General features: G+C 40.9%; 1 protein-coding gene across 1 annotated transcript in view; it reads left to right on the forward strand.

Moving 5' to 3' along the window:
• cacna2d2a (calcium channel, voltage-dependent, alpha 2/delta subunit 2a) overlaps positions 1-18,578 on the forward strand; it is a 175,668-nt gene extending 157,090 nt beyond the window's left edge. Inside the window, exons 14-39 of the mRNA XM_085354357.1 lie at positions 706-755; positions 3,570-3,659; positions 4,390-4,458; positions 5,035-5,109; positions 5,199-5,273; positions 5,399-5,470; positions 5,629-5,700; positions 5,854-5,915; positions 7,972-8,048; positions 9,169-9,183; positions 11,043-11,103; positions 11,754-11,851; positions 13,326-13,416; positions 13,514-13,576; positions 13,765-13,868; positions 13,972-14,070; positions 14,264-14,355; positions 14,444-14,491; positions 14,594-14,665; positions 14,757-14,909; positions 15,305-15,357; positions 16,342-16,397; positions 16,641-16,764; positions 17,067-17,176; positions 17,461-17,543; positions 18,456-18,578. Coding sequence (XP_085210483.1) covers positions 706-755; positions 3,570-3,659; positions 4,390-4,458; positions 5,035-5,109; positions 5,199-5,273; positions 5,399-5,470; positions 5,629-5,700; positions 5,854-5,915; positions 7,972-8,048; positions 9,169-9,183; positions 11,043-11,103; positions 11,754-11,851; positions 13,326-13,416; positions 13,514-13,576; positions 13,765-13,868; positions 13,972-14,070; positions 14,264-14,355; positions 14,444-14,491; positions 14,594-14,665; positions 14,757-14,909; positions 15,305-15,357; positions 16,342-16,397; positions 16,641-16,764; positions 17,067-17,176; positions 17,461-17,543; positions 18,456-18,578 — 2,087 coding nt within the window. The remainder of the gene's footprint in view (positions 1-705; positions 756-3,569; positions 3,660-4,389; positions 4,459-5,034; positions 5,110-5,198; positions 5,274-5,398; positions 5,471-5,628; positions 5,701-5,853; positions 5,916-7,971; positions 8,049-9,168; positions 9,184-11,042; positions 11,104-11,753; positions 11,852-13,325; positions 13,417-13,513; positions 13,577-13,764; positions 13,869-13,971; positions 14,071-14,263; positions 14,356-14,443; positions 14,492-14,593; positions 14,666-14,756; positions 14,910-15,304; positions 15,358-16,341; positions 16,398-16,640; positions 16,765-17,066; positions 17,177-17,460; positions 17,544-18,455) is intronic.
• Positions 18,579-22,685: the final 4,107 nt, after the last annotated feature.

Genomic DNA, 22,685 nt, shown 5'->3' on the forward strand with positions numbered 1-22,685 from the left:
AGGCGCGCTATCAACTTTTGAGAGAATGAAAGGATTTTAGGGTTAGCGCTGTTAGCTCGTTAGCATGTTTAGCTCGTTAGCATGTTTAGCTCGTTAGCACGTTGACGCCGTCCAGCCCCACGCATGGGGCGATGCGCAGTAACTCGTTAACGGAGATTTGCCGTGTCCGTCTTGTCGCTGCCTGCATGTGAAGCGATGGGGGAGGAGGGGGAGTTGTCTTCAGTGAAGGCGAGGCGGAGTAACGTTGCGTAGAGACAAAAGTGGACGAAAGAGAGGCAAACTTGCGGCTCCACAACTATAATTATAACGTAACATAGACTATATCGATATAAAGGATATTGTCACATCTTATATCTCGTATAAAAATATATCGATATGTTTTAAAAACTCGATATATCGCCCAGCTCTAATTCCCAATGAGCCACCACATTTACATCCTGCAACGCAGCCACGAGTCTGAAAGGGTCAGTGGCTACAGGCTCCTCCATGCCTGCAGTGCCCAACATCATCAGCTGAAGATGGTGTTATTAAGTGTGCCTCATAACATGAAGAGATTAGACTCCAATCTTTAATGGATCACTTTAATGCACACTGTGACTGTTTAATTTTTGAAAATATATGTATGACACGGGCTGCTCCATGAAGCAGACTGGATGCAAGCTCGGCGTGGAGATAGTGCATTAATTCTCTCCTCTTAATCTTCAGGTTACTACTTTGAAATTCCATCTATTGGAGCCATCAGAATCAACACTCAGGTAAGATATAAAGAGTTTGTATTAGCTGCAAAATGGTGTTGGGAATACTACTTTTAAAATTAAAAGTTAGTAATGGCACCACTTCTACAGGCTGTTGATTCTTCACCATCTTTGACAATAGGAGCACAAAAGATCTTTGTGTAATAATTTGAAGGAATATCATGGAAAATTCTTGGATGTAGTGAATGACAATATGAAGAGGGTTGGTGCAACAGTAGAGGATGTCAGGAAGAGGGTAAGAAGGAGGCAGATGATCTGCTGTGGTGTCCTCTAAAGGAAGCAAATGAAAGGAGAAGAAAACAGTAATGTGAAATCCTGTTTCTGATGTTAGAGGAAAAATGCTACTAAAACGTTAACAATGAAAGTCATTCTTATCCTATAATTTGACCACTAGCCTTAGCGTGTGTGGCTGGTCACACGCCTGTTGAGTTTAAGTTGCTTAAAGCAGCAGATGTTTATTTGGCAGATAAAAAGCTGTGCAAATTCAGAACGTTGCTTAAAAACATCCTACCAGATGAAAGGAACCAATCTAGCTCCGTGTAAGATATCCTACCCTAAAATTTGATTCGTAAATTTGATTAAATGGCTTTTGCTGATCCACCTGTACAGAAGAAGAAGACAATCTGCCACAGCAAAGGGATGCAAATGTTTATACATGCAGATTTCCAGAAAGATCTGTACTTTAGCTTTACTTTAATTTAGATGCATATTTTCGCTCAGAACTTCACCTGATTATTTTGTAGGTTAATTATATAATTCTGCTACTGACTCTCCGAATCCTTTCATGGACTCAAAAGTCCACAAAACGATATTTTAAATGAAGAACTTAGTTTACTTTTCTGCCATGCTGGCTTTGATGATAATTACACTGTAGCTTTGCTTTCAAGAGTTCCTGAGGAACAGAAGAAAGCACAGCTGGATGGCAATAAATTGGAAGTGACACGAGTTTAGATGTACCGATAACAAATGTGGTCTTTCCATGAGAACATACCTGAACGCTAAGTAAAGTAGAAGGCCCGCAGACGTCCCCTGCCCACCCCATGCACGCACACATACACATTTGCTTAAGGCACTTTGGGCTTCGAGAGGCCCTCGGGATAACCTCATTCTAGCTGGAGAAATTGACTCCATTGTTTGGTGGTGGGGGAGCTGCTCCAAACCCCTCCTCCCCTATGCTCCGCTTCCCACCCACCCCCAGTGCCGGTGAGTGATCAGGCCCTAGAATAGACTGTCAGCTGTTCCATTAACTCTGGCATATTTATATTCTGAGAGCCGCCACTTACTCTAATAGGTTTTCTGAAGGTGGGTGACTACAGCTTTCTGTGCAGGCCCAGAAGACACACTGGGGCCAGATGTTATTTAACCACCGTCTGCCCTTCAGTATCACACACTCATCGGGTAGTCTTGCTTAAATATGATAGTACTATTCAAATAGCAGATGGACTACAGAAGGCAAAAAATTATTATTATACTCACCATCCTGAGTCATACTTTTATGAATGAATAGTTGGAAATACTTTGACTTATATATCCTGGCTTCTTTGTATGGGATCTCAGTGGAGCAACAATAACAGTGCAGGCATTAGTTTGGATGTTTGGCTTCTGTGTGACCAGACTGGTGAGTTCACTGTCTGCATTTGTGTGTGGGGGGGGGACCAGATATCTCCAGTTGCTGACTTTTTATGTTTCCCAGATTGTTGTAGCTGGGCAGAAAATTCCCCCTCTCTATCCTGTGAAGAGGTCTGGCTGTCACTGTCCTGATGGAATATCTCCCTGTGGCGCATTAAACCGGACTTTTATTGAGCTAATAATAGAATAGGTTACGCTTGTCAGCACCTTACTGTTCAGACGCTGGAAAACAAATGGTCAAAATCACGATACTGAAGTAGCTGCATGCTTATACAGGTCACGCCTTTTGTGTTTCAAGGGTAGATGGTGTCAGGGGTCAGACCTTTGCAATATCATTTCCCCTTTCGCTGCTGAAGGGATGGAAATTTGTCGTTATGTGCAAACTGTTAAATTAACATTTAACCCAGATGACCTGCTGGGTTTTTTTTTTGTTTGCTTTTTGCTGATCCTGTTACACTTAATTATATTGTGGTGATACATGACTTTATGGCTCACTGACTGCTGAGTAGGATACTCAGGAAAAAAGAAGCTATTATGGCAGAAGTATACAGTTAGTTTTAATTATACAACAGTTTTGCCTTCTTCTTCTGGTCTCTGTGAGATTATATTTCTGGCATCCATTTCTTTCCTCTGTCATAAGGTGACTTTTTAACCAGTTAAGCATCTCCTAACAGACACAGATCAATCAGTTGTTTTCAAAAAAGACATCCCAGTTTTTGTTTGAGGTGGCTTCAGACGGCAAAAAGAAAATAATGAATATGATGTATTACTAGTAGACTTAACCCCTCACCTCTATTCACAATTGCTGTGGGACGCTATCACATTCCTAGCATTGACAGGAAAGCCTCTGGGAAAATGGCGTGGTTGCACGTCGTGCCATTGACACCCTTAATGTGTTTTTAATAGCTCCTTCATAATGATGAAAAACGGCCTTGAGCGGCTCAGGACTGGAGGCTTTATGGCGCGGCAGGACCGGGACACGGCTGCTGCTGGTGGCCCGCTGCTTTATGTGGTGATAGAGACGAGGCCGGTCAGGGTCTTGTAGTTTTATGACAGATGAACGTCGGAAGGCTCTTCAAGTTCTCTGCTTTAATGGCAGTACATGACACGCACTATAAATGGCTGTTTGATTATGTGTGAATACTGTAGGCAGTCGTACTAGCATTTGTGGTTTTGCTGGTGCAGGAGTACCTGGATGTCCTGGGCCGTCCGATGGTGCTCGCCGGGACTAAAGCCAAGCAGGTGCAGTGGACAAACGTCTACCAGGATGCACTGGTAAGCAAGAATTTATAATCATAATGAATTTATAAGCATATCCTGTGCACGTATAGGCTAGGAGTTGATACGCTGACAGTACAAAGCAGTGGTGAAGTCATACTATTTTTAAAGCAGGGGGTACTTTCATTGGCTGGCATATAAAGTGGTTTATTTTTTGCAAATCGCTGTAAATCGTCAGTACACTTTTATTCAATTCCATTTCACTGTACCGGTAGTTTTATTTATATAGCATCAAATCACAGCATTTAACCGCCTATGAGCAAGCACTTGGCGACAGGGGGAAAGAAAAAGTCCAGTTTTTCACAGGAAGAAACCTCTGACAGAAGTTTTCTCTGGGAAGACCAGCCATCTGCCGCAACCTGTTGGGGGTGGGAGGTCTTATCATTTACTAAATCGGGCATGACTGGTATGTAGAAACACGGTGCGTTCGAGATATGTTGGAACTCAGGACTCATGTTCCTGAAAACATGAGTTTGCCGTTAAAAGAATTCATGTGGCAACAACAGCGAGAAAGAAATGGAATTTTGCAAAACAAACAAAAAAAGGGGGCTATGACGTCGTCTATGTGGGGTGTCCATACCTTGGTTTATGGTGGGATTAGTCACCCATCTGGCCACCTCTTGCATTTGCCCCTGGTAAACAGTGTTCTTCATATTTTTGTTGTCATCTATATCTGGGCATGTGCTTTAAGGATACAATTAATTTGATTTCTAATGTGTTTTATTAGGGTTTGGGCCTTGTCATCACCGGCACAATGCCGGTCTTCAACCTCACTGCTGATACTGCAAGCTCTCGGGTAAAAGCAACACTGCAACATAGCATGTGACCTTAAAATAGCTGTGCTTTTGCACTTTATCATTATTATTTAGTAAATATAATGTTTTGGGTTGTTGTTTTTTTTTACATCTATCCAGGCAGGTAGGGCTGTAAAGTTACTAAAAACAGACACAAGTTGGAGGAGCAGAAGGATTTGAGGTTTTATTTCTTGTTGTTGACCATCATCAATCATTTGTAACGGTGTCCGCCCAGCTGCTCTTCTATGCAACACCTCCCCCCTGAGGTGACGACAGACATCACAGCAACTCATCTGTACTATCTACTAACATCCATAGATGCATCCAGCTTTCAGTATCCATGACCAAAGTATTTACTCTGAGCTTATCACAAAGGCTTAAAGCAGCAAACCGACTCAGTTTAAGATAGACTGTGAAAATATGTGCTAATCAGATTGCGCACAAAGTGATAAGTCAGAGATGGCATAGAGATGTTCTTAGCACGCTCACGGCACAGCCACCAGCCCCGTTTGATTCTCTGATACTAGCAGCGGCTGTGGATAAAATGCTTATAATTGCTTTATGTCTTCTGCATACAGAACCAGCTCATCCTTGGAGTCATGGGAGTAGACATTGCAATCAACGAAATCAAAAAGAAGACACCTACATACAGAGTGAGCATGTCGCTGAAGATGTCTCTTGTGTTACTTTCAGATATGTGTGGTTTTTTAATAATTTCAAAATTCCCTTTTGTGCTGTGCAGCTTGGAGCTAATGGCTATACCTTTGCCATCGATCCAAATGGTTATGTACTGCTGCATCCCAACCTTCGGCCTAAGGTAGACCCAGTTATTAACACTTCTGTGCATCTAAAGAGTTGTCAATGTAAAATTTTGGACATTATTCCTGCTGACTGACGTTCAGCCTCCTCCTCCATCTTCCACTGCTTTGTCTCTCTGTGCAGATCATTAACTTCAGGGAGCCCGTCACTCTGGACTTTTTGGATGCAGAACTGCAAGACAGCAACAAAGAGGAGGTGCAGAACTATTCCCGTGCAATATCATGACTGTCACCACCTGTGTCTCATGCAATTTGTGTTACATTTAACCTTTTAACTGTCACTTGTTTTCAACCATTTTTGTCTTTCATTATGAACACTCACGCCACAGCCTCTGTGTTTCGCTTGCCTTTCAGATCCGCCGACAGATGATTGATGGCAAATCAGGGCAAAGGAAAATCAAGACGCTCATTAAATCAGTTGATGAGGCAAGTCATCAATATATGAAACTCAATCATGATCCGAAGTAGCACCTTACTGGTGTTGTAATGAATTTGAAGCGCTCGGTATGTTTAGTGTCTGTTGTTACTCTCCGATTATGGGAGGAGGTGTGAAGGTTACCTTTTTGTGGTTGCCAACAGAGGTACATCGACGAGGCCGTGCGGACGTACACGTGGACCCCTGTGGAGGGTACAGATTACAGGTAGGTTGGAAATGCAAACATGCATCACCTGACCGTCAGAGAAAAAGATGGCGCAACTTGAACCTGTGAGTGAAGTCCAGATTTTACACTTTAAATTGTTGAGTCACAAGTCTCAGATATCTGCTTGACAGCTTCTGCCTATGAATGTTTGTGAACAGTGGCTTCCCTGAATTAATGGCGGCTCGCTAATGAATTTGACTGAAAATTAAAAAGCCACTTCTTTTTCTATCTTTGCTAACATTTCTGAGGAGTAGCGTAAATTAACTGCTTAGTTTACTCATCTCAAAACATTTGAAGTTGTATCATAATGACATTTCCTCTAGGCAACACTCTGCAAATTACAGTTTATGACATTCGGTAGTCCTACAAATGCCTGATTTGTGTTTTTTATTACGTCTGCTGGCTGCGTGCCTAGTCCTGGCAGAGTGCATATGAGGCTCTCGCTGCACAGTCCTATTAATATCCAACTCAAATGGTTATTCCAGTGTATTTAAGAATCTGTGTGAAACTCAAATAAACCGACATCCAAAGCTCTGCACAGTAGTGTATCCTACATTGTGCAGTTCAAGGCTCATAGAATTTTTTTTCTGTTTGAGTTTTAATCTCTTCCTATTATATCTGTGAAGACTTCTATTTTAGGCTTGCGTGGCAACAAAGATCAAGAAATGGGACATCTCTGTCCCGTTTAAATTCTGCTTTCGGCGATGACTGTTTGTACAATTTATGACCTATTATGTCTTAATGGTGATGTATTGCAGGGTAAAAGTGACGTACTTTCACAGTGGCCTCACTAGTATTGGATAAAAATCAGGCTCTCTGAGGTGTTTTCTATTTTTTCCATCTTTATTGTTTAGGGTCACTCTTACTGCGTTTACCTGCGTCATTTGTAGCTTCAGATGGCAGCTGTTTCCCAGAGAAAAAGCTTTGATGAACTGATTGTACACAAACTGCTCAGAGCCACTCAGCAGACAAATGCTTCCTGTATTTCTTGTTTCATTAGCATTTCATACAATGCAGGGGTACTTGGCGATATGATTATTATTAGTTTAATTGTTCTTTATTTATTGTTTTTCTTTTTTATGCCTTGGATTTTATTATCTTATTTGATTATGTGAGATTTTATATTGTAATGTAATTATTATTTATGTGGAGCCCAGGAAGGACTGTTCCATCTTTTTTATAGATTAAGGGGAATTCAAATAAACAGTAAACAAAGAAAGCAAGTGGCTGGTGAATATAGTGGATCTTCATCAGCTAAACTAGTGATTTTCCCTAAAGAAGGTTGGCCACAGTTTTAATGGTAATTGTTATCATTGCCAACAATCTATAGTGTCAAAACTCCCATTAGCTGCCTCACTTTAACTCAAGAAGAAATACAGCAAACTCACAGTTTCCAGCCAATACGTGAATTTGATTGTGATGCTGGTTTCCAACTCTATATTTTTAATCATGGACTACACCAAACTAGCTTTGGATGATTCAAAGTTCCAAATAATCCTTATTTACCTTTAACAGCCCCATCCACTGTCTGAAACAAGTCATTTGAGCTCTTTCCGCTCCTTTCTTTCGATTGGCTACCCCTCTCTAACAGAAGGGTTGAACACAGCAGATGGCGCTGTTTTACTGAAACCTAGAGTTGTGTATTTGACAGTACAAAGAGCTGTCTGTTTGAGCATTAGAGCCTTATCAATTTATTGGCAGGCCGATATTATCATCAATATTAGCTATAAATGCTGATCGTTAAATTACTAGATGCAGGTAAAAGATGCTAGGATTTTTTTATCTTTTTAAATTTTGTGTGTCTTAAAAAAAATGTCGGCCAATGTATCAGAATATTGGAAAATTAAATCAACAAATACTTGTATCAGCCTTAAAAATCCTTTTCTGAACTGAGTGTTTTCCTCTTGCATATGCACAGACTTGATTTTTTTGAGAACAGAAAATAAGCAAAAGCAAACTAGGCGTGCAGTAAAGCACATATGTATTTTGTGTATTTGTGGCTTTTAACATAATCTTGCATTAAGTGTTCCTGTTTTTTTGGATCTTTTCACCTCAGTCTAGGGTTGGTACTGCCTACATATAGTGAGAACCACATCAAGGCCAATCTAAGTGACCAGATCCTCCAGGTGCAGTGTAAGTACTCTTGGGTATACCCAACATCCTTCACTCTCTGTCTCTACTACTCTGTCTCTCTTGCCTCTCTGCTCTCCGCCCAATATGACCTTTACGCTCTGGTTCAGTCCTCTGTCCCGGGTCTTCAACATCATCATAGAGAGTGTCCGAGCGGAGGCACCTGCCCAGTCCCCCCCCTCCCCCTCTCCTTCACTCCTTGTCTTCGCTCTATCTATGCTCTCTGATAGGCAGGATCATTCCTGAGTCCCCCCGACTCCTCTTCTGCCCCCGTTCCCTCCTGTCTTCATGCTGTGCTGTAAAAACGGTGTTTTTTCTTCACACTGGCTGAAGAAAAAAAACAACTGAACTAACAGAAAGGTGAAAGCTGTGGTCTTACTGTGTTACTCAGGTGAAAATAATGGTGACCTTTGTGCTATTATTTTTTTTGCCAAATGCTCTCGCCTCTTCTTCCACCAAGTAATGATTCTGAAGCGTCTGTGTTCAAAGTATTTGATGTTATGGATAACTGTGAAAACATGCATGCTTTTCACTCCTTATGATGATTTTTTAAAAATAATTTTGGGAACTTTTCCTTGTGTTATGTGTGTTATTTTTGATTTGATTTAATTTTTTTGTTAGACTGTGTGAGATGTTTCTCGGCTTTGGAATCATTCAACTGATAAACTCCCACATGGCCTGGGATACTGGCTTGTCAACTGTGGGAGTTTGGGTTTTTTGTGGGTCTGAATGGGGACACGTGTTGTCTCTCTCATTCTTTCTTTGTCCAGACCCCATTACTTCCCTCTTTTCCTGGTGCATTTGATTTTTTTCCCCATGGTTATCTCTCATAATTACTGGTTTGTCTTTGCTGTTTTTTTCTTTTCCTAGATTGTCATGTTTGGTTTTGTTTTTCCTTTCTTCCGTTGGTTTCCGTTTCCTCGTTTGCTCTTGCAAATAAGTTGTTTGCTCTTCATTTCTTTTTTCTCTCTTGTCTTGTTTGACTTTAATTGGTTTCTTTTTTTCAAGAAAACAATATTTTTATTCAAACAGTAATTGAATAAAATATTGTCTGTGATCCTCCCTTCCCACCCGATCCCCTGTTTCTTTTCTTGCTCACTCCTTCTCTGATGGATCCACACAGTGTCATACACCAAGGGCAAGTATACTCCATATTGGTCCACGTTCCCTACCTCTACTTCCTACTCCCTACCGCTTCCTCCCCTTTCCTACACCTCTCATCCTAAACCTTCTCCCGCTGACACCCCCCCCCCCCCCCCCCCCCCTCCCTTCCCTCACCCATCCTAGCCTGCTTGCCTCTGTTCCTGCCCGTCTTGCCTTCAGGATTTCCTCCCCTTTCCCTCTTTTTTTCTCCTCCACTTTCTCCTCTAATCCCTCCTTCCTCCTCTTCCTTCTCACTCTCTTGCTGCAGCTCAGATCCCACATCTCTCACAGTGGCTCCTCCAGTCCCCAACCTCGACCACCTTCTCTCATATCCACTGCTCCAGAATCAGAAATAAATAAATAATTAAACAAACAGCTGTACCCGAGGAAGACAGATATTCATGTTTTCTGTTAAAACTTGTCTTTTGCTCCCTGCACCTCAGTCCTTTTCCTTTTGTAGATAGCTCCAAACACGTTGTCTACCTTCTTTCCTCTGCCTCTCTCTTCCACTTCATTTGCTTTGACTACATTTCTCTCTTTCCCTCATTTTTCTCTTCCTCACCTTCCCCATTTCTCTTTGGCTCTCTTCTTCTTCTCTTTCCGTATTTTTCTTACAGTGTAGTTTATAAACGTCTTAAGTAAGTCTAACACTAAGACTCAGGTATTGATAGATATTTAATTAAATAAATAAATATGTATACATTTTGTGGAATATCTATTGTTATTTGGGCACATCGAGCCCTACTAAAAGATCTGTAATTATTCAATGTAAGTCTGTGCAAGTTACTAGCTATAATAATATATCAGCTATTGATAGTGATGGCATTTTTTACAGTATAATAGGGATATGTTGAAGTCATGATTTTTTTAAAGGCATCTATATATAAATACACTGTTTGTTAGCTGCAGCAGTATCTCATGACTGGGAGCATTGCAGCTTGCAGACTGCAGACCTACAGTCGGAGCTGTGTCCTGCCCTCTCAGGTCCTCCCATATTGTCAGGTGTCAGGGTGCCAGTCGGCATGGCACCTCACTTCTATGTCGTCCCTCTGTACCCCCTATCTCCATCAGCTTGTCTCCCTCCCTCCTCACCCCTCAGACTGCCAGGTGCACGGCCCAACGCTTCCTCAATAAAGCTGACCCCGGATGTGCATGGCATTGTGGGCGGAAAACTACCTGGGCACTCTATTTTAGCTCTTCAAATGAATATTTAATTCCTCTTCTGGACACAGTTGCAGGTCACGACTTAATGAGAAAATGACATGTCGGATTCATCGCAGACTCACCTGCTGGTTGATATTTGTGTTCTGTTTTGTCTGTGATAGATTCACTGAAGTTGCCCTTTTGACATGCCCTTCACAATGCAATGCATTTCCTCTGATTATGTGTCTCTCCGAGTCCTCTCTCCTGCCAGTCTGAGGGGTGACCACTTCCATCAGGACCTTCACCCACCCCCCCTGCAATAGTTGGCCATGTTGATGCCTGCCTGATCTAAAAGCACTCACCGTGGATAACCTGTCTGAGAACTCACTTCCTGACAAATCAAGTCAGTTCTCCGACATCCCAAATATGTTAGATTGAAACCCGACACAATCAGAAAATGTTTGCCGGCAAAATAACAAACCAGAAACCAAAAGTGTGAGTGCTTCTGAAAGTAAAACGGTCTTCCATTGAGTCAGGTTCCTTTTTAGGCACCATATTGGCTAACGCTAGTGTTCCCATGATACCTCAGTGTTGCTATGGTAAACTCCCTTCTGCGTCCCCGCACCTCTGAAGAACAGCTGCTGTTTATCCACAACTCCCCACTGCTCTGCCCACTGCTCTTCCTGGATAATCTTCCCCTTTCTGTTGCAGATTTTGAGTCACTGCTGCCAAACACTTTTGAGTCTGAAGGACATGTATTCATTGCTCCCAGGTAGCTTTGTCTGTGATTGCTGCCTGTCGTTAATGGTCATCGGTTTTCGGTGCCGTCTTTGCATCCTGTTTTCTTTCCACCTCGTATTTCAAAGTTTCTTGTATGGTTTGATTTTACATTTTGAGTGGTGTGTTTACTCATAGTTAAAAGTTCATTTGACAAAAATTACATTTATGAGGAATAAAATTCATCTGGTTTTGATTTTTTTTTCATATATTATTCATAAATTGTATTCCCCAAGTTACACTCATTACACGAGACCACTGAAGACACATCAACCCTTCTTGCCTGCTGCTACTGTGGTGCTGCATGTTTTACACAAATTAAGCATTATTAATGCATTTGCACAATGTATTGTAAGGATTACTGAAGCTATTGGGCAAAAAATATCATCTGCATGTGCATACAGCCTATAATATGCTCGGTATTGCAGTACAAGTCCACCTTTTGTTTTGACTGACACCACTATAGCACATTAAAGCTTTGCCATGTGCATGCGGCACACAATAGCATCAAGTAATGTGTGTATGGGTTTGTGCATCTTCATCTCCATTGTGTGTCCATCTATGAGGAGCAAGTGAGGCAGAATAAGAGTAACGAGCTCTATTTTTGCCTTCTCTTTGAATTAAAACACTGCGTCTCCTCCTCAGGGAGTACTGCAATGATCTGGAACTGTCCAACAACAACACTGAGTTCCTGCTCAACTTCATTGCTCTAATGGAGAAGGTGACACCAGACTCCAAACAATGTGAGTTTCATTTTCTTTTCACCCACACAGTTTGTTCTACATTAAATAATTCACCATGAGCTCGTCTATTGTTATTCTGTAAACATATCCCATAAAAAGGCAAAATAAACAGCAGTGATCCAACTAATAGGTATTTTCTTCGTAGCCAGAATCTGATATAACCTATTGCCTGTTGCCTAGATACAGTTAAAAAGCATCAGCAAGCCTCACTTCTGCACCTGATGACATGTTTCTTTCTTGTGACGAGCACAGTTTATTTCGAGATAATCCCACATGCTTTATCCTGCTGTCGCAAATCCTCCAATGATGAAAATGTGTATTAATTCACAGCTGTAAATAGTACGTAACAAATGCAATATTAAGCTTTCGGTGAGAAATATTTAGTAATAACCACAGCAGCTCGGTAGAAGAAAGTTGTTAGGTTGTTTTGTTTTGTTTGCCAAGGAGGTTATGATTTTGGCAGTCTTTGTGTTTGTAAATACGATGGCCGGAAAAGTTTTGAATGAATTCTGATAGAAGTTTGTAGCGGTGCAGAGTGCGGTCATGTTAAAAAATCCAGCATAATTCTGTTTACATCCACTAAAGTCTTCAAAGTCGACTTAATGATTTTTTGACCAAAAGCCTATTTAAAGGTGTGGTGTGCATTATCGACATATAAAAAGTACCACAATTAAAAATATATCACATTTGATCTTTGACCTGGTGTTCAAGGTCAAAAAGGCCAAAGTGTTAATAACAATATATAGAGCTATTTAAATATTTGTTTCTACCTGTGGTTGTTTGTATTGACAGCATATAGGTAAATAGGGAATTATATATCACATTTCAGTTTGCATCCAAATCATCTTATGTTTGACCTCTGACCTCACTCTGACCTGCCTTTCTTTCAAATGTACCACAAAATGTGCTGCAAGTGTTTTCAGGAGAAGGACAATGAGCTGCCTAGTGGTGCCTATTATCCATTACCTACTCATACATAATGTTTGTGTAATCGAAGTAAGCGAATGTCTTGCTACCCATATCTGATTTTAACCCTTATCTGAGGGCTTCCTGTTTGTGCTAAGGGTTAGTCCTAGTAGGCTTTCAAGGAGGAAAGAGTTAAAATCGGGATTTGGTCCACACGTTCCACATTGGGCATCTGATATAGACCATGTGTCGCCTCAGTGCAGCTGTCAAATATGCCCAAATTGTTGTTGTTTTTTCTTCTTTTCAAGAACCATAAAATACGCTTTTTCATCGGGTTTTAAATGTAGAAGAACTGCTGAACTAATGATCCAGAATACCTGACATCTGCTATTAATGCAGTGTCACCTCAAACACCATCACTGTCAATCAGACAGTTACCAGTCCTGGATTACTACCGTGGTGTTAACACAATCTCTATATTTCATTTTTTGAATATAACGACTATCATCAGCTGCTATATGGCAGCACCCCTAATGTGGATTAAACTCTCTAATCTCTCTTATGCCAGGTGACAATTTGCTCCTTCACAACCTCATTCTGGACACGGGCATCATCAGACAGTTGGTCGAGAAAGTGTGGAAGAATAAAGATTTGAACACGTGAGTGTGACCAGCCAGTATTGAGGGAAGTGCATTTTAAGATTTTTGGATATTGATTTGAAGCCCCTTTCTGTCTTTGCTTCCACCTGACATTTAGATACGGCTTCCTGGCTGTGTTTGCTGCAACAGATGGAGGTATAACAAGAGTGTTTCCAAACAAGTGAGTGCACTCTTCATCGAGGCCCATGTGTCTGGACTCCAGCTGCTTTGTAGTTCTGATACATTTTTCTCTTTGTTCTCTTTTGAAGTGGTATGCTGTTAAGTTTCAAAAAACATGTGGGATAGGCAAAGCAGGCAGCTTATACGTGAGACAATTACAGCTCTGGTATCTCTCGTTTTAAACCTTAGGGCTGCAGAAACCTGGGAGGAAGACCCTGAGCCGTTTAATGCCACCTATTACCGCCGCAGCCTCGACAACAAGGGTTACATCTTCCGAGCGCCTTATCGAACAGGTGAATGATGCTCTTAGTCTTGAGTTATATAACTCGCCTCGTAATAGAAAAGGCTGTTTGTTTCTAACCTCGCTCTCTTGGCTCGTTTTCCCTTTTTTTGTAGCCAGGGACGAGCAGCTGAACCCAGAAAATGACACCGTAGGTATTCTGGTCAGCACAGCTTTGGAGATGACAATAGGAGGGAAGACCATCAAACCTGCAGGTGGGTACTCTTCTGAAAGAGGAAACAAATTGTTGAGATATAATGATAGAGAAAAGCTTTCGGAGCGAGATAATTACACGTCTGAGTTTGTTATTTTGTCACTTTGTGTTGGCATGTCTCTGCCCTGCATATATCTATTCTTTTTACACACCTGTCGTTTTCTTCTGTGAGCTTTTAAACTTTCTTTCCTCAGTTGTCGGAGTGAAGCTAGACCTCGAAGCCTGGACGGATAAGTTTAAGATTCTTGCCAGCAACCATACAGACAGCCGACAAGGCTCAAATACGGTAAAATACATATGTTTAATATAATATACGTAATATATAAATCTTTTTTTATTTGGCTAACACTGTTTTTTTTCCTTGTCTGTGACAGTGTGGACCAAACAGGGGCTGTGAAATGGACTGTGAAGCCAACAGTGATGTAAGTATTGATGCAAATTTTAACTGGACCTTCTGAATCTGAGCACTCCCCAGCTTATCTCTGTACTTCCAGTTAGCAGTGCGTTTCTGTGTCTGTCCGCAGGATCTGCTGTGTTATTTAGTAGATGACGGCGGATTCCTAATCATGTCCAATCAGAAGGACGACTGGAACAAGGTTTTATTAAAAAAGAATTCGTTCTTCCGCTGATCGTAGCCTCGCGCTTAGCTTTACACTGAGCTTGCCCTCGTTTTTTTTACCCCCACAGGTGGGCATGTTCTTCAGTGATGTTGACCCCTACTTGATGTACGCGCTCTACAACAATTCTTTCTACAACAGCAAACAATCATTTGATTACCAGTCTGTTTGTGAACGGATGCCCAACAGCGAAGCCGGAGCTGCACCCAGAGGAGTGTTCGTGGTAAGATAACACTTGAAAGAGAGATACCGTGAGTGAAATGAAGGAGGCAGAGTAGAAGACAATTAGTTTAATCAATGCATGGACGTATGGGGAAACTATAGCTGCATTCACACTGCAAGTCTGTGTGCAAAAATCAGATCAGCTACTGACTTTTTAAGAATTAGTTTTTGTTTAATTGGACTAATATCAGATTCCAGGGTGAACTAGTGAGAGATATCACTTTTATATTAAAGTGGGTTCCATTTACTTTATAGACTTTCTCCACACAGGTGTCAGTGGATATGGCGTCAATGGCAGGAATAGTTTGATTCCAAAAGCAGCCCGAATGTAGCCTAATGGGTGTTTGATTGAACTTAAATATTGATTTTGTTTTTTATTTCCCTCTGTATCTGTAGCCCACTATTGCAGATTTTGCCAACCTGGCTTGGTGGACATCAGCTGCTGCATGGTAAGATTATTAATGTATAGTAACATACAGCAAGTGTTATACGTATTACAAACTGATAATATTTGTTGTTATTAGCCAGCATTATTTCATAGATCCATAATTTGTTAATACAAAAAAAAAAAAGAAAAAGGTTGGGCCAGGTGAACCCTCCTCACATAATATTTGGATTTAATTCAAAGTGTTGAATTTATATTTTACTTCTCTTCACTGTTATTTTAAATACCCAAAGACCATGATTTGGACAGATGAAACAAACATTAACTTGGAAACAAAGCATGCCACATCATCTGTCAAACATGGTGGAGGCAGTATTATGGCATGAACATATTTGGCTGCCACTGGAACTGGGCCAGTAGTGTTTTATGATGCTGTGACTGCTAAAGCAGCAGGATGAGCTGTGACGTGTACAGGGCTACACTCTCAATCTCAGATTCAGCTAAATGCTGCACAACTTATCAGACAGCGCTTTGGGGTGAAAATGGATAATGACCCGAAGGATAGTGCAGAAACACGAATTTCTCAAGGAAAGAAATGGTATATTCTTCAATGATCTCAGCCCAACAGAGCGTATTTTTCACACACTTAAAAAAGGCTGAATGACTACATTTAAAACAGTCCTTATATTTAAAATAATGTTAGTTTATGCCTCTCAAAATTTGAGACTATGTAAAACAATGTGTATAATACCTGAACAATTACTGCACATATTTTTGTTAAATTACTTGAATTAAAGCTGAAAGTCTGCATTTCAATCACATGTTATACTGTACTGTATTGCACTGCCATCATTTTCATAGTTATTTCTGTGGTCAGGTAATTGTGACTCGTTTTGTAAAGTTTTACGGCCTGCCATACTCATTACCTGGACTGCTACATGTGCAGTATTCCTGCTAACAAAAAAGCTTGACTCATGATTTTAATCATTGCACAATGTTACATTTTTTTGTCCACAAGTTGAATTAAAAACAAATCCTGTCTCCTCAGGTCTTTATTCCAACAGTTCATATATGGACTGGCATACCACAGTTGGTTTGTCACAGGTGGGTGACATGTTTTATACGATACCATTTTTATACAATATTGGAAAAAAGGTTTAAAAGTGCTAAAAGTAGATTTTGATCAAATCTATTTGGAGCTTTAAGCCAACAGCAAATAAACCTTGAATCCAAATGTAGTGAAAAAATTACACATGACATACATCTTTGGGCATTAAGCTGAAAATAAGATCTGAGAAATGAGTTAAAGAGATAATCATCTCTTTTTTTTTCTTTTTTTTTATGCAGATGAGGTGGATGCCGAAGGAATCGACTCTAAAGAGAGAAGCTGTGTAATGATCCAGACCCAGTACTTCTTTAGTAATCTCAGCAGTTCCTACTACATACTGCAGGACTGTGGCAACTGCTCCAGGTCTGTATGCGTGACGTAGTACTTTTAACACTCACACATAATCAGACATGCATATGCTTAGACAAGTAGCATGAAGAATCGCGGTGTGACAGCGACGCAGTTAGTGAGACAGATTCATCTTTCTGTTGGAGTTAATAAACTCTGCTGATGATTAACCCATATCAGCTCTAATGAAATCGTCGTATCATTGGCTAAATGAGCCTTATAAGACTGTCTCATGAATCTCGCTCATCCATTAGCAAATGAGTCTGTGATGTAAGTGAGCAGAGGGGGGTTGTTGACAGAGCTGTCTCTCTCTGCAGGCTGATTCATGCCAAGAGGATAAACAACACCAACTTGCTGTTTGTGGTAGCAGAAAAGATGCCATGCAACACCTGCGAGATAGAGAAGCTATCCCAGGAGGAGAAGGAGTGTATCCTTTTTTTTCCCTTCACATTGTACACCAGCTGGCACTGGAGAAGAAACACTCTGTCATCTCTAGATTTTCTCTCCTCATCACCATACCTGTGGAAACGCGAACATTTCACATTCATTTTAAGGCTATTTTTAAGATTGATGGCATGAATTATAGCCAGTCATTTACATGTGTAGGGCTGCATGAGGAATTGGTGCTCAGGCGGATAATGAAAAATTGCACAGAAGAAAGAAAAAGAAATACAAAGGAGTTTCATTTTCCTTAATGGAGTCAATTTTCAGTCAAGGAGGAGGATCCATGTAAAGAACCGCCTGAGGCACGCTATCGAAAAGGACCCTCCACCTGCTTCGACAGTAACATCGCTGTAAGATTTTCAGATAACACAACACATGAATATCCACCTTACTGTGAAGAAAAACAAAAACATTATTTAGCATTGAATCCTGGTGCTTGCTAGTTAAATATAGTATGTTTAAAATTTGTCACCAGAGCATAGCTAAAATCCTATCGCTATGTTCAGTTGGCTCCAGCTGGGGTTTTGAGCTTTCTCTGATTTTCTAATGCAGCTGGTAACAGTTGGTTCATTATGTAACACAAAAAAATATCCTATTTTTATTCTGAGATCAAGTATTGACCTGGTAATTATATGCCGTTAGGCCCATTATTTGCTGGATAAAGACCCAGTTTTTGTAGATTTGCCTCTGTACACCACAGCAGTGGATTTCAAAAATCAAACAATCAAGATGCTTTAATTCAAGGGATTTTGTGAAATTTGTTGCATTAAGTGTACTGAGGCAAAACTAACAAAAATTGTGTGTACACTTTTAAAGATTTACATCTCGCTCACGCTCAATTGCAGTTCTTGCTGCCAAAGGTGGCACAACCAGTTATTAGGTTTAGGGAGGAATTACTTTTTCACATCAGGCGAGGTAGGTATGGATAGCCTTTATCCCTTAATAAATGAAATCTTCATTTAATAAAATAGTTTTTATCTAATACTAAAATTTGTTTGATGAACTGTGGCAAATACAAAAACACTTCAACGACACTAAAAACTGAGGAAGGGGGCGATTACATTTTCACAGCACTGTATAGTCAACTAAATGAAAATTACTTTGTTCAGACTCTGTTGGCAATATAGAGCTCGATGCAGATAGAAGGTAAGATAAAAGTGTTACCAGAGAGCGATTATTGAATGTAAGTGTTTATTTGATGGTGGAAGAACTTTCATATAAACTCAGTTTATAACTCAAGCTTCCTTTCTGTGGTTTTGCAGGAGAACACGTCGGACTGCGGGCGAGGTCACTCCTTCCGCCCATCCCTCTACACTTTACTGCTCATTCAGCTGCTTCTGCTTTATCCAGCTGTCAGTCCTCACCTTCTCTCCCTACTACATTAATTTCATTTTCCTGCACTTGTCCTCCTTTTCACCCTCCTCAGCTTCTGTCCCATCCTAAGCCCCCCTCATCCACCTCCTAGCCCCTTCGCCCTCCACCTTGGTATAGTCATAGGTAATTATGGGACTTCCCATCATGGTGAGTTGGAAGCCCTGAGCGCTGCGCTACCCAGCTTGCTTTGGTCTGTGTTGCTTTGTGAAAACAGAGACATTTGCGTCCTCACCTTCATCTGCAAGATGAGCTAGGGTGGTGCTGGACCACTTGGATCATCAGAGGCAATGTCAGAAAAGAGATATCAAGCCACCCAACCACCCCGTCAAGCCTACAACCATCCCACCACCTTCTCCATCCAGACAAGGGAGGGTGAAAAGGACAGGCCGATGTCCTCGTCAAAGACCTCCCACCACAGACTGGAGAACTGAGTTTGCGTGTCCACCTTCACCTCTGTCTGTCAGAGGGACAGCAGGACTCCTCCTCCTTCTCCTTTCCTCCATCTCAGAGTCTCATCGCTCTGTCATTTGCCTCTTGTAAGAGGCTGTGGACCATTCAGCCAGTAATAGCCACCATAGAAGAAAAATAGCAGAAAAATAAAAGAACTGTTAAGTATACAAAATGTCACATATAAACTGCTGAAGTGATGAGTATTCTAAACATACAGTATATTTAGGTTTTAACATGAAAAGGAAGTTAAGTGTAAAAAAGACAAGAATTAGTTTATGCGCTATATCTACTTGCCAAAATGAGATATACTTTCGTGTGGTCTTATTTTTATAGCCAAAACACGAAGATGAAATGGATTTAGATTTAGGATAAAGCTCGAGAGGAAGAGGAGACACTCGGCAGCTGAATGCTGACTCATAATTACAGATTAATGCTTTTAAAAGACATCCACTGGGGATTAATGTAATTACACGATGGTAATCTCATTTTCTTGAAGTATTTTTCCTCATACTTACTATTTGAGGTTAGTGCTATCTGGCTTTTATTGTAAAATATGAATCAGTGTTCGGTTGCTGCAGGAACTTGTTGTGTAGTATTCTCCTTTACGATTAATCGACCACGCTGACCTCGGCTTTGGACTGATGTTTAAAGGGGAAAAAAAAAAATCTCTGCACCCTCTGATGAAAAAGCTCACCTCTGCCACTCCTCATGAGGCTTCTCCAACAACCTCGACTAACGCTCCTAACCGCGATTTGTATTCGTGCTTTACTTTTGTCACACAGCAAACACTCAAATCTCCCCGCCATAGTAGTTCCAGTTTTTTTGTCCCTTCCTTTCTTCCTCATCTGTGCTTGGGTTGGGGGGGGTGCTAATCATTTTTCTTTTGGTGTGTGCTTGTATTACCTTTGACTGATGCTGTTCAAACTTCAAAACCATTCGCTGCTGGGGGATAGGGGCTTATCAACATTTCCAACAAAAGTGCAGAAGAGGCCACTAAATATGGTGATCATGTGCAGTAAGTAGTGTGGTTGTAATCCATCGCAGTCCGTCATTTGATCATGTGTGAAAAGTCATTTTAGACTCCCATGTTTAGGAGCCGCTCTGTTTCATAGTGCCTTGATGCACTTTGTTTTGGAACGCACCGGCTGTATAAGAGTAGAGCTACTGTATAGTACCTTTATAAAGCAGCCGTCTTTGAGGCTTTGGACACTACAGGAGCCTAAGACTGAATCTGTTGGCTAAAGAAATAGCTTTACACAGAGCCATCGAACTGACTGGCTCGGCTTAATGTATTTTCCCCTCTTGGCTGTTGTTGCTGTACTCCTCCAACGCCACCTGACTGTCATCATATGGAGTTACTATACCGTTCCTTTACAAAGCCATGTATAGAGCTACACTATCAGTATACAGCGACTTAACTGGCCATAGAGCTTTTTTTTGTGTTGTTTTCTTTTCCTTTCTTTTAGGGCCACCTGACTGCTATAGTTCTGCCTGAATCGTATGTGTTTGTGTGTGGATGTATGCGCGTTAGTTTAAAAACCCTCAAAGGGAATGTCTTTTTAAATGAGTCATGGAGTGCTCGGGGGATGGCAGTTGTGCCCGTGTAACTGTTTTTCCTCGGCGTGTTGCGACAGACAAAAAACAAATCCAGTGTTGCTGTGGAGAAAAGGGGGGGATTTTATGAAAACAAAAGGAGATCCATGTTGACTGCTTAAATATTAATATACGGGGGCAGAGGAGGCAGAAAGAATGTGTAGTTCATCAGTGTTTTCTGTTTCAAAACCTCGCTAAATGCCTTAGTGTTACACGTATGGAGCTCCGATACCCCTACATAACCCTCTTTCTCACACACAAATCGATCCTGAAGTATTTCCCTCCCCTGGGCTTTTTTTTTCTTGGTGTTATGCAGTAAATATAGTGAGCTCTGATTTTATATTTTTACGTCTCGGAATGATTAGTTATCGATCGATGCCTGTTTGATTAAATGCTTGAAAGTGGGTGGAAGTTTTTAAAATTAAAAAAAAAAAACAAGACAAAGAAAAAAAAGCCTCTGACCTTCGATGTTCACATCCCACCCGAGACTTGCCGTAGTATTGCTCAGGTGGGATGATTCACTCGACATTTTGAAGCTTAACTAGACACTCTGTACAGTCGTAGGTACTATTTGATGTGACAAATGTTGCTGGCACAGTAACTGCAGCTCAGCTCTGGACAAATCAGAGGAAAAACAAAATTCATACTGTTAAAGACAATGAAAATCAGAATGAGCATTTCCAATGTGGCCCGTTACTATCTGATGCTGGATGCAGTTTCACTTTTCTGCCATCTGTTTGTCTCTGTCCTGTGCCACTATTCTGTCTGTATTTCTCTATTTCCACTGTCTGTAAATGAACGCTACACGTGCCTGTGGAAATGTACCCCCTGCAACTTACTCTCCTTTTCCTGACTGTGTGCGCACACAATCTCACTCCCAAACTGAATACACTCTGTGCACCTGCACTCAGACATTATGCACACACACACGCACACACCTATAAGCAACCATGTAATGACACTGACTCATCCCCCGCTGGGAGATGTCAAACACCAGGAAGAAGTAAGCCAAGGACGTCACCTTCCAGGTGTTTTTATTTTATTTTATTTATTTTTTCGTGAGCGGACGGGATGTCAGAGGCAAGCTCAGGGAGTGGGTCTCCACAGAGCATCACGAGCCTGGTAAACAGAAGGTCGTGGGAGAGACATCTAGTGACGTCTGTGTGTGCATCCTGATGGAAAATAGCTTCCGAAGGGACACACATGTCTGATTTCTGTGGTTTGACAAATTTAATTTTGCCAAAAAAAAAAGGGAACATAAATAGATAATTGGACCAGCTTGGGGGACGAGAGGGAGGGGTCAGCTTTAAAACATCACCCTAAAGTAGATTAATGCGGGTTTTCACGAAGCGTCTCCCTTCCCCTCCACCGACCCTCGCTGCGACCCTTTGTGTTGGTGCGTCTATGTGGGAAAGACACGTGTGTATGTGATTCTGTAGTCTGTAGTCTGGTGCTATGTGACCATGTTTGACACGTGTGTGAAAAAAATAACAGCAACAATTTAGAGAGAAAAAAAAAAAGAGTAAATTCAGTCAAACTTTCAGTGAAGTTTAAAAAAATATAGGAATACAGCACTGTTGATAAGTTTGAGATCTGATGTCAAAATGTTTTCTCTTTTTTTTTTTGGTTTTTCTTTTCTTCCTCGTACGTGTGTGAGTGTGAATGTTTGTATGTGTGGAAGATTTAGCTCCTTCTTTTCTGGGCACTAGTCCATGTCGTCGCTCCATTCTTTTGTACAGATGAAGCTTAAAAAAAAGAAGAAGAAAACAAAAAAGAAGAGGGCAAAATTTGTAAAATATTGTGTCTGTGACTCCTTGTAAAATATTTTCAAATTGTTTATTACAGAGAATCAGTTATTAAATAATGTTCATATTTTTCACTTCATTTTATTGTGTGGTGTTTTGTTTTTTGGGGGGGGGGGGTGGAAAAATTCCCCAGTAAAAATTCCAATCTGGCTGGAAAATGTGAACGAGTGCGTAGATTTTTAACTGTTTTTTGTGGGTTTTACAGATTTTCCTATTGATAAAGACAGCACCACATTGCTATTCATACTATTCTAAAGTCATTAAGTAATA

The sequence above is a fragment of the Diplotaxodon limnothrissa genome, linkage group LG5 (genome assembly GCF_057381915.1).
Source record: "Diplotaxodon limnothrissa isolate DT_005_m linkage group LG5, D_limnothrissa_male_GT1.1, whole genome shotgun sequence".
NCBI lineage: Eukaryota > Metazoa > Chordata > Actinopteri > Cichliformes > Cichlidae > Diplotaxodon > Diplotaxodon limnothrissa.